Source organism: Ovis aries, chromosome 1, assembly GCF_016772045.2.
Source record: "Ovis aries strain OAR_USU_Benz2616 breed Rambouillet chromosome 1, ARS-UI_Ramb_v3.0, whole genome shotgun sequence".
NCBI lineage: Eukaryota > Metazoa > Chordata > Mammalia > Artiodactyla > Bovidae > Ovis > Ovis aries.
In genome coordinates, this window is record NC_056054.1 from 63,555,071 (window position 1) to 63,566,883 (window position 11,813).

Here is an 11,813-nt window from a genome sequence, read left to right on the forward strand (position 1 = left end):
GGCTCCTGTATTGGCAGGCAAAGCACCCTTCCTTTTTTTTCTTCCAACATTTGCCACAATTATAAAACATGTGATAAATTCTGTGAAGGACACTGTTTTGTCTGTGATTGCTGGCACAGCATATGCCCTCAAAATACTTATTGAATGAATGAATGGTTTAATGAATAAAAGAACTGTTGAATAAACAAACTTATTCTAAAGATATAGCAAAGGAAATAAGGTCTTAAAATGTCAATAATTATAAAAACAAGCTATCCGGGAGATTGTAATTTGTTGTTTTGGCTATTCTTTTCTTTGATGTCACAGGTAATATTCAGATGAATGCCCCAAGAAAACCAGTGGGCAGGAGTGAGGAGGAGCAAAAGTGGGGCTTTAGCCGAATAAGCTCAGGGGGCTCCTTTTCTGTGCTGGGCGTTCCGGCTGACCCACATCCTGATGTGTTTCCACCATGCAAAATTATTGACTTGGAAGCTGTAAAAGAAGAAGAAGAGGTGATTTTATCCTGGACAGCACCTGGAGAAGACTTAGACCAGGGCCAGGGTAGGTTTCTTGCTTTCATTATCTATTTTTCTACAAAGTGGTGTTTCCAGTTACTGTCAGGGGCCAATTGGGTAAAAATAGCTTTGGGGATTTACAGCTGACAAAGTTGCAGAGGGTTGTCATGAAAAGTTTTGAGTTGCTGATAAGGCCATGTATCCTGGAGTACAGAAAGAGAATGTATCAGCTCCCCCAGGATTGAAGAGGTCCTGGTAGACTTATGACACTAATATAGAAACCTCTGTTGGAAACATAAATATCACATGTAACAGTGATCTAGCCAAAAGAAATGGGTTTTACATGACAGAGCATGGACTTTTAAATACTGGAGGCAATTAGTCTTCTGAAGATTGAATGGTAAGTTGTAAATTCAAGGATTTGCAATTAAGGTTTAAGGGAATAATTCCTGTAAGTCATGAAGTACTTGGCACACTGTCCTCTGCTACTTCTGGTCATCATTTTTTGTTAGGGAGGCTCGGACCTGTTCTCCAACTTGAGGCTTTCTAACCCTTGCTTGGACATGATGAGTTCCTTCTTCTACCCTCTCTTTTCTAATGCTTTTATGCCAGCCTCCAGGCTTCCACCTACCTCAATTTCTTGATAGCAACTCAACAGACTAAATTTTCTGAAAGAATAAATGTTCCAACATCTTTGCCATTACCAAAACATGATTATCATTGGTTACACATGAAACAGTTGATGTCCTAAAGCCTCTGATTGAGATTTCTGTAGGAACCAACCTTCTCTCTTGAAAGCTAATTTGTCAATATCAGTGAATAACAGTGGCCACCTTAGGCCTCTGCCAGTCTTGCTTTCAAATTGGATTTTTTTTTTTTTTGGCTTCTAATTCTCTACTACTCTCTCCAGAAAGTGTCTTACTTTCAAATAATTCTGTAGTTTTGTCTTGAAAAATCTGTTATCACAGTCTATCTCTTCTTGCTAGAGAAGAAAGAAGAGAAATATTTCACATTCTAATTTAAGGATTCTCCTAATTTAAAGTTTGGAGATATGAATTAATTGAAACTGTGGGATGGGTGTATCACTTGTATAATGGAAACAGCTGTAACTTAACATTAGAGCCAAAAAGTAGTCCCCACTGTGACTACAAGCCCAGCTGTTGGATCTTTGGCAGTTTGCTTAAACTCTAATAGCCTCAGTTGCATGTGTGAAAAATAGAACTAAGAATATTTATTTCACAAAGTATTATAAATATGAACTAAGGTGACATGTAGAATACAAAATGGAGGAGAAAGAGGGCCCAGTAAATTTCCTGGACTCTTGATTTGTGTTGCTAGAGTTCTGTAGCTTCTTATTTGAATTAAGTAGCCACCCACACTCACTCCCATCTTTATGTAAAAGCAAGTGTCGTGCCAGCCATCTAGTATTTTTCCTCTTTCCTCACTGCCTCAGAAGCACAGTAGTGTGAAAAGAGACAAGCTCAGACTACTGGTAACTGTGTTCCCAGTTCTCAGTGGTTTCAACTATACCACTGAATTATGAGCACAAAGAAAATGGGTGTACAGTGTCAGTGATTTTGAATGGCTTGAAAAGAAGAAACACAACTGAATGGGACTTTAGAACTGATATTACAAAGGGCTTTAGAAAGGGAGAGAGGATTTCACACATTCACTTAAATGGCCCTGCAGGAAGGGGAGGGTGACTAGAGCAGGGTGACTAAAGCATATCAGCCCTGCTACAATGTGAAATCTCAGATCACAGAAGATCGGGGCGTAGGGAGTGGTTAGATGTGTATGGACTTGCCGAGATCACTCAATCATAACTGATTTGATGACCCAGCAATGGCAAAATTGACCAGTTAGCCATGAGTATACCAACTAGCAAGTAGGTGCCTGTTTAACTCATAAACATGTGCTTTCACCCTCTTTTTTTTTTTTTCACAAATTGTTGTCTAGAAAGTTGTGATATTTACCTCTATCACCAGAGTTAAAAACAATCAGGGTATTTCTCTGGCATTACAATTATGAAAAATTTCACTATTCTTAAAAACCTTATTAGCAATAAATGAACAACTCATATATATCACTGTATATATAGTACCAACTCTTTACCATATACAATAAGACAAAGTATATGAAACAAGCAAAATATTATCAGATCATTATTATGTATGGGAATATATGTGGACAAGGTATTATGGAAATAGGTTATTTCCTTAACTCTTCATTAAGAGTATGGGTTAATAACTGTTAACACTGAGTTTTTATTATTTACTGTGTGCTAAGTCGCTTCAGTATGTCCAATTCTTTGTGACCCCATAGACTGTAGCCCACCAGGCTCCTCTGTGCATGGGATTCTCCAGGCAAGAATACTGGAGTGGGTTGTCCTGCCCTTCTCCAGGGGATCTTCCCAATTTAGGGACTGAACCTGCATCTTTTATGTCTCCTGCATTGGCAGGTGGGTTCATTACCACTAGCACCACCTAAGCAATATTAAGTGCCCAGTACAGTGCTAAGTGAAACTGAAAGTCTTTCAGTCATGTCCAACTCTTTGCGACCCCATAGTCCATGGAACTCTCTAGGCCAGAATACTGGAGTGGGTGGCCTTTTCCTTCTCCAGGGGATCTTTTCAACCAGGGAACAAACCCAGGTCTCCTGCATTGTAGGTAGACAGTTTACCAGCTGAGCCACAAGGAAAGCCCAAGGATACTGCAGTGGGTAGCCTATCCCTTCTACAGCAGATCTTTCTGACCCAGGAATCGAACCAGGGTCTCCTGCATTGCAGGTGGATTCTTTACCAACTGAGCTATCAGGGAAGCCTGTAAACAGTGCTAAACATTATATAAAAGTAATTTAAGATGGTATTACACTCCAAGAACTTATAATCCTACTTTAAGAGAGAAAAGACATAAAATAGTCAAGAAACCATTTTATGTATTACACGGTGCCATTTGTATAATTCAGACTTTGGGAGCTAAAGGTATTAAAAGGATGTAGAGTGAGTAGAAGCAGATCAAAGGCCAGCTTCTAGTGCCAGGGGCCTGAGCAGAGTCTTTGGAGTAGTGACAGGGCACAAAAGCACCAAACTTGCACTTCCTTCCTTGCAGCTTCCCATGTGTCTAACAGCCTGACTTTCAAACTGTTTCTTCTGACATCTTTTCATTGTGTTCTTATACAACTGTCATTGAATATATTATCTTTACAAATTGTTGAAAATTTGCTGCTTCTGAAAAGCTTTTCAGTAACAATGGTTTTTTCCCACTTCCCCCAAACCTCAGTTACATTTCTTGGGTGGAAGAAGGCCCAATGTAGGAGAAACATAAAATAATCCTTAAGGGATGGTTTGGATTTCAAATGAAGAGAGGAAGTGGGAACTGTACCCACTGACAAAGAGTAAACTCCCTGAAGGTGGGGTCAAGGTTTTGATTCTCCATGTACTAAAAATTTATTGGCAAAGATGCTAATGAAAGTGTAAACCTCGGTAACTGGAAAAGTAGCTTATTGGGAAATGGGAAATAGGTAATAGGGGACAGTGTAGCCTAGCAAAAGGCTGCACAACATAGTGTTAAGGTATTGAGCTCTGGAATCAGACGAACCACCTTTTATCTGTGTAGCCTTAGGCAAGTTACTTGATTTCTCTAAACTTTTGATTTCTATGAAAAAGCAGATAGTAAGAGTACCCATCTTAGTTGAGAGAACTGAATGAGAAAAGGCACAGAGAGGGATTAAAACAGTGTGTGTGTGTGTGTGTGTGTGTGTGTGTGTGTGTGTGTGCGCGCGCGCATGCGCACGCGCTAAGTTGCTTCAGTCTTGTCCAACTGTTTGTGACCACATGGACTGTAGCTTGCCAGGCTCCTCTATCCAGGGGATTATCCAGGCAATAATACTGGAGTTGGTTGCCATGCCCTCCTCCAGAGGATCTTTCCGACCCAGGGATTGAATCTGTGTCTCATATGTCTCCTGCTTTGGCAGGCAGGTTCTTACCACTAGTGCCACCTGGAAAGCCCCAAACAGTGTCTGCTCCATACTAAATGCTCAGAAAATAGCAGCAGTTATAGCATTTTGGAGCCTGAAAGGATCTTAAAGATAAACTAGTCTGACCCCTTGTTTTAAATGCAAGGGAATGTTCCTGAGAGGTTAAGTGTCTTGCTCATGGCCTTGAGAGCTGCTTTCATAGGCTGATATATACTGGGAATGTACAAAAAGTGAAGTTGCTCAGTCATGTCTGACTCTTTGTGACCCCATTGACTGTAGCTTACTGGGCTCCTCTGTCCATGGGATTTTCCAGGCAAGAATACTGGAGTGGGTTGCCATTCCCTTCTCCAGGAGATCTTCCCAACCTAGGGACTGAACCCGGGTCTCCCGCACTGTAAGCAGACACTTTACCATCTGAGCCACCAGGGAAGTCACTTGAGAATGTACAGGTAGAGGCCAAAACTAGAGATACACCTAAGAGGTCAAGGATACAGAACCAGCCCATTTTCTTTCTCACAGGGAGACAACTGTTGTAAACAGAAAGAAACCTTTCGTGAATGTATGAGCTGAATTAGTTTTGAGTCTTTGTAGTTACACAGTTGTCCTGAATCATTTTTAATAACTGCTCATTGTTGAAAGTATATGATGCTTGGAATTAGAAGAAATGAATTCATTTCCCATACTACAGCTCCCTAACTTGACTATAGGCATGACATTTAACCTTCTGAGTCCCAGTCTTTTTTATTTTAAAATGGGATGATCAACTTCACACAGGGAGAGCTAGGTATGTGGAAAATCTATGTAAATGCAAAGGCTTATGGAATATTACTTGTTTCATTATTTAAGAGAAGATTCTGGCACAGCCGCATGGGGAGGGCTTTCTCCATAGAGAACAAAGGGCATAGGAAAAATGAACATGTTCCATTGTGAGTGTAGATCCGATGGTCAGCCTAGTTTCTCATTCATATCTGTACAATTGTGTTTGATCCACAGTAGGAAGCAATTCAAGTGGGTTCACTCAGAGAATATTGGCTGATTGATAAATTTGAATATGAAGGTGATTTTTGTTTTGCCAGCCTTCTTTAACAGTGCTTTACTCTAATTACAACTCAGGAATATATATAGTCTCATTATTAAAAGTTATTATAGATTTAGAAAGTGCTCAAAACATAGTCACTAGAATATTTTTATTTTTTTAATTAAAACTCAGAATGTCCTATTGTTTTTATTCCTGAGAATAAAATTGTTCTTTCTTGAATTCTGTTCACTGTTGAATCTATTTTTAACCATTTTAGGTAAGAATTATGCTATATTAGAGTTAGCTACAGGTGGCTTTCTTTTGCAATTATTTCTGACCAATAATTTTGTTTTTGAGTTGATAATACATGAATATAGTTTGAAAGTCATAGCAATACAACAATATAAATGTACTTAACATTGCTGAACTATATACTGTAAAAAGTGGTAAAGATGGTAAAGTTTATGTTATGGGTATTTTACCACAGTTTTAAAGGTCAAAACAATATAAGGAAAATCAAAACAAAATTCTGCCCTCATTTACTCAAATTTTTATGTTCTATCAATTGCATTTTTCTTAATTTATCAGAATCTGCCTTGCATTAATATCATACCACTACACATATAGAAAGAGACATGGGTGGCTCAGAGGGTAAAGAATCTGCCCACAATGCAGGAGACCTGGGCTGGATCCCTGGGTTGGGAAGATCCCTTGGAGAAAGGGATGGCAACCAACTCCAATATTCTTGTGGAGAATCCCATGGACAGAAGAGCCTGGTGGGCTACAGTCAATGGGGTTGCAGAGTCAGATTCAACTGAGCAACTAACACACATACACATACATATGTAACGTGTGAATCTTTCAAAAGTATACTTCCGTTTACCCTCTGTCATCTGCTGTGGTCTTGCTGTCATAGATTTTACTTCTACATTTGTTATAAACCCTACAATGCATTATAATGGCTTTTGTTTTAAACAATCAATTATCTTTCAAAGAAATTTTAAAGAGAAAAAATTTATCCTTTTTAATTACCTATCTAGTATAAACACCATTTCTAGTCTTCTTCTTTCCTTCCTGCAGATCAGATTCTTATAATTTCCTTTGTAGTTGAGGTCTTTGAGTAACAAATTTTCTCCATATTAACTTTTCTGAAATGTGTCCCTTAATTTTTAAAGGACATTTTTCACTAGGATGTAGAATTCTAGGGCAACAAGTATTTCTTTCAGCAGTTTAAATATATCGTTTCATTGTCTTCTGGCCCCAGTTTTTTCTGACAAGGTAGCTTTAAATTATTTTCCTTTGTCTTTGGTGTTTAGCAAATTGCCCATGATGTGACTCAAGTGTGGTTTTCTTACACTCACCCTGTTGGGGATTACTGAACTCTCCAAGTCTGTGGAGCACTCTTTTGATAAAATTTAGAATATTTTTCAGCTGATAAATCTTCAAAAAATATCTACATTAATTTACTCTTCTTTCCTTCCTGGGTATTATATATCATATCATAACTTATCATACGTACTAAATGGATATGTCTGTGGATCTTAAAGGTCATTGAGATTCTGTTCAGTTTTTGTTCCTTTTCTTTAATGAACCTGTCTTCAAGCTTACAAATTCTTTCTTCCATTGTGTCCAGTCTGCTACTAATCCTCTCAAATGATTTTTTTCACTGTATTTTTTTCTAAAATTTCCATTTGTTTCCTCTTTAAAGTCTTCATATCTCTCTTCAAATTTCCTGTGCCTTCCTTCACTATATCCAACTTGTCTTATGTGTAGACCATATTCACCATGGTTATTTTAAGATTCTTATCTATTAATTTCAAATCTGTCATTTGTGACTGCTTTGATTTGCTGACATACTTCTTGACTATATATCACATTTTCTCTTTCTTTGCATATCTAGTAATTTTTATTATATATTGGACATATGGTAGTAAATTATAGACCCTGGACTTTATTGTATTACCCTGAAGAGTTCTGAAATTTTCTAGTAGATACCTTGGATCACTTGGAATTTTAGGATGCTTGGTTTCACTTTTGGCTAGTGTTTGTCTATTTCAGTTTTGCTCTTAATCGTATGGCATATCCCTTAATCCTGGGACACAATTTTATTCCTAAGGCACAGTTTTTATAGTGTTTTATTAGGCATGTCAAGATATTTACCAAGCTCCTTTAATGTGACAAGACTCATACTCCAAACTCTATATCTCCCTTGTGATGGGCACTGGCATAAGACTCTACTCCATTTATCAGCCATCTAGCTATGGTTTTCCCTTGAGTCCTTGATTTTTCACCCACACATGTATAATTCAGAGGTCTTCCAATGATGTGAGAGAAGCTAATACCCAGATTTGATGCTCATCCCTTTGTAGCTCCCTTAATTTTCAACCACTCTGGCAAATCCACACTTTCTCCTCTGATTTTTAAGACCAAGAAGATAGTAGCTTTGTGTATCAGTTCTAGATACCTGTACTGAAGTGGAAATTACCTTCAAAGGAAAAGTTGTGTAAATGTAAATCAGTCCCAATCTGGTTTTCTTCTTTTACAAGTTGTAACTCCTTTGGTTCTTATTTGTTTTTATTGGATTCTAGGGGTTTTTTCCCCTTTCTTTCTTCAGAATTTATATCTATTATCTGCTAGTGAGTTAGTCCAATAGAAGCCACTCAACCATTACCATTTATCTTTGATTCAAGTTACAAATATTTTTGTCACTTAGCATATATGTTTATATTTTGCTTAGGAGTCTTTATCCCATGAAGAAATTTTTATTTTATGTGTATAAATTCATGGAATTTTTTGTTTATGGCATCTGAATCTTGAGTCCTAATTATAAGGTCTTTTTCCACTTCAAGTTTATAAAGAAACTCATTCATTGTTTCCTACTACTTAATTTTTTTTTACATCAAACTTTTTATTTACTTTGGAGTTTTTATCCTGAAAAACATGTTTGCAGTATGGATCATATTTTTTCCAGCTTTTTCCCAATTGTTATAATATCATCATCAAGAAATTGTACCTTCCCCCATTAACTTGGATTCTATCTTTATCATATACTAAATTCCTGAATATGTCTTGGTTGATTTTTGTATATGAATCATTCATGCACCTGTACTGCAGTTTTTTAGCTATTGAAGCATTGCAGGGTTTTTCATCTGATAAAGTCAGTCCTTCCACTATAAATTTGCTATTTTGTAAATTTATATGGTTAATTTTGATTATTTAGCTTCTGTTTAAACTTGCAATAAGCTTGTTAAAACAGAAACTAGAGGTACTTTTAATAAAATCATGTAAAATTTAGGGAAAAAACAACATCTTTTATTGTGTTGAATCTTGCTATTGAAAACATAATAAAACTTTTCACTTATTCAGGTTTTAGTATGAGTTCTTATGTAGTGTCTTAAAAGTTTTGTTCATATGCATATTTCTCTCCTTGTTTATTCATAGGTATTTTGATATTTTTGGTTGCTATTGTCATTAAGCCATTTCTAATAAACTAGAGAGTTTATTCAAAATCACTTAACTTCCCCATTTGTATTTTTTTTTAATTTCAGCTAACAGCTATGAAATAAGAGTGAGTAAAAGTCTGCAGAATATTCAAGATGACTTTAACAATGCCATTTTAGTGAATACATCGAAGTTAAATCCTCAGCAAGCTGGCACCAAGGAGATATTTAAATTCTCATCAGAGCTTTTCACAAACGGACCTGAATATCAACCTGATGGAGAAGCACAAAAAAGCCACAGAATTTATATGGCAATACGAGCAGTAGACAGAAACTCCTTAAAGTCTGCTGTCTCTAACATTGCCCAGGCATCTCTGTTGATTCTCCCAAATTCTTCTCCTGTACTTGACAGAGATGATCTTATATTAAAAGGAGTTCTGACAGCGATAGGTATTATAGGAATCATTTGCCTCACTATAGTTGTAACACACTGTGTTTTAAACAGGAAAAAGAGAGCAGGTAAGAAAGAGAATGAAACAAAATTACTATGAGCAAATATACAGAGTACATTCCCTCTTAAATATAAGATCCATGGCTTTTTCACTTTACAAAAACATACTAATAAAGTCAAATTAAAATCAAATTATTAAAAATGCCTTGAGTTTCTATGCAATATAGATCAGAATTTTACACTGTAAATAGACAAAAAATCTTTTTTATAGCATTAATTGAGGGGGAGAGGAATTAGAAAACCTTTAGGCTTTGGCTATAGACAAAATAATGGAATTTATTCTCTAAGTTAATATGTTTAAAGGCAAAGGCAATAGCAAAAGTGAATCAAAGATTCAAAAGCTTGCTCTATTGAAGAGGAAAACTAGGTTCAAGTAAAGAGAAGGAAGTTATGCCTGAATGATACAGTATAATTATCTACATGGAGCAATTGTTCAGTTGCTATGATTAATTTTTCATTTCTCCTTATTTGTTCAGAACAGGTTGCTTGTTTATGACTAAAGGTCAAGTTGTATTTTATATATGAAGCACCTATTGTAAAGTCCTTTTCTTCTTTCATTTGGTTAAGTAGACTACAGATAGATGCCACTGCTAATGCTCAAAGAGATTTGGTTCACTGTAAGAGTTAACCTTAAAATGTAGGTATTATCCTTGTCCCCTGACACTGGTTTTATAACAGAGGTATATTAAATTTATTGCTTATAATGTTCTACTCTTATCAAAGAAGCTTTCCACGTAATTTGCTTGGAGTGTTATTCAATGAAAATGGTTATAGTTCTTATAAGACTAAGTAAAGAAAAAAGTACATAGTTCTGAGCTTATTTTAGCACACATATAGGCTATATCATTTCATTCAACTTCAACCAAAGAAGTCACAGGGGAGAAACTGACCTTTGGAAATTATTAACTAATTCTGTTTTTTACTGTTTAAATAAGACTTCAGGAATCTTTTCCCCATAAAAGATTATTTACCTACAGGTATTTACCTACAGGGGTGGATGGTGACTAGAGAGAGGCAAGCACAGGTCATAAGGAAATAAAAAGTTATCTTTTATTTAATTTTACTCTTATCTTTTTAAGATTATGGGGAAATAAAATTGCATGCTTTGCATATTATAGAACTTAAAGTTTTATTGGGTAAATATAAACAATAATGTGGAATAGAACTGTTTCATTACTAGTACCAACTAAGAATGACTGTTAGATTGAGTTTTAGAGATGGACTTCCCTGGTGGCTCAGACGGTAAAGCATCTGTTTACAATGTGGGAGACTTGGATTTGATCCCTGGGTCGAGAAGATTCCCTGGAGAAGGAAATGGCAACCCACTCCAGTACTCTTGCTTCTACGCAAGCAAGAGTCCCATGGACGGAGAAGCCTGGTGCAGGCTACTGCCCATGAGGTCTCAAAGAGTAGGACACGACTGAGCGACTTCACTTTCACTTTCACTTTCACTTTGGAGGTGGAGAGAGAATAGTGGGGAGCTGGACCAAGAATGCAAAGAGACAAAGAGCATGAAACCTTGAGTAAGAGACTCCAGAACAGTGCTGGGGGGTAAAATGACCAGCAAATACCTCTAGGCTGTCTCCTTGCAGTTCATATGACATCCCAGGTCTGGCCTGTCACATGCTGAGTCTCATGGTGCCTAAATTTTCACTGTTGGGGACTTCAAGACTTCATTTGGCAGGCAGTCCCTCAGCCCTTTCTTCCTTCATGTCTGGTATCCTGGGATGTGCTTTTTTTGTAGCTTCAATGAGCTGGTAAAATACTAAGATGGGGTGGGTGGGTTTTCAAATGTTTTCCTCAGTTTATAAATAGGGAAATGAAGGGTTAAGGGAGTAATCTAAAGCACTGTGCTGGCTAACAGCAGAGTATACAGGAGTCGAGTTGCCATAACGCTCCTTCACTCCTGTCTGTTTTTAAAATTCATTTATTTGTTTATTTTGGCAGTGTTGGTCTTTGCTGCCGTGTGGGCTTTCTCTAGTTGCAGCAAGCAGGGGCTACTCTTTGTCGTGTGTGACGGCTCCTCATTGTCATGGCTTCTCTCGTTGCGGAGCATGAGCTCTAGGCAGACAGGCTTTGGCAGCTGCAGCACCCAGGTTCTAGAGCTTTCAGGGCTTCAGTAACCAAGGCACATGGACCCAGGTGCTCCTTGGCATGTGGGATCTTCCCAGACCAGGGATCAAAACTGCGTCCCCTGCACCGGCAAGTATAATCTCAACCACTAGACCACCAGGGAAGTCTACTCCTGTCTATTTAAGAAAATATGGAAAGATGCAAGGGATTATGCCTAGAAATATTTAAATCTTCAAGGTTAATAAGCAAGAAAACAGGGTTAGGCTGAAGGAACAGGGTTTTTTTTTTTCTTTTAGTTTTGT

At 37.3% G+C, this 11,813-nt stretch overlaps 1 protein-coding gene across 1 annotated transcript in view; it reads left to right on the forward strand.

The window, feature by feature from the left end:
- Nucleotides 1-9,570, forward strand: part of CLCA2 (chloride channel accessory 2) — a 42,392-nt gene extending 32,822 nt beyond the window's left edge. The window contains exons 13-14 of the mRNA XM_004002155.5: nt 307-540; nt 9,036-9,570. Of these exons, the coding sequence (XP_004002204.3) occupies nt 307-540; nt 9,036-9,478 (677 nt within the window). The 3' untranslated portion in view covers nt 9,479-9,570. The remainder of the gene's footprint in view (nt 1-306; nt 541-9,035) is intronic.
- Nucleotides 9,571-11,813: the final 2,243 nt, after the last annotated feature.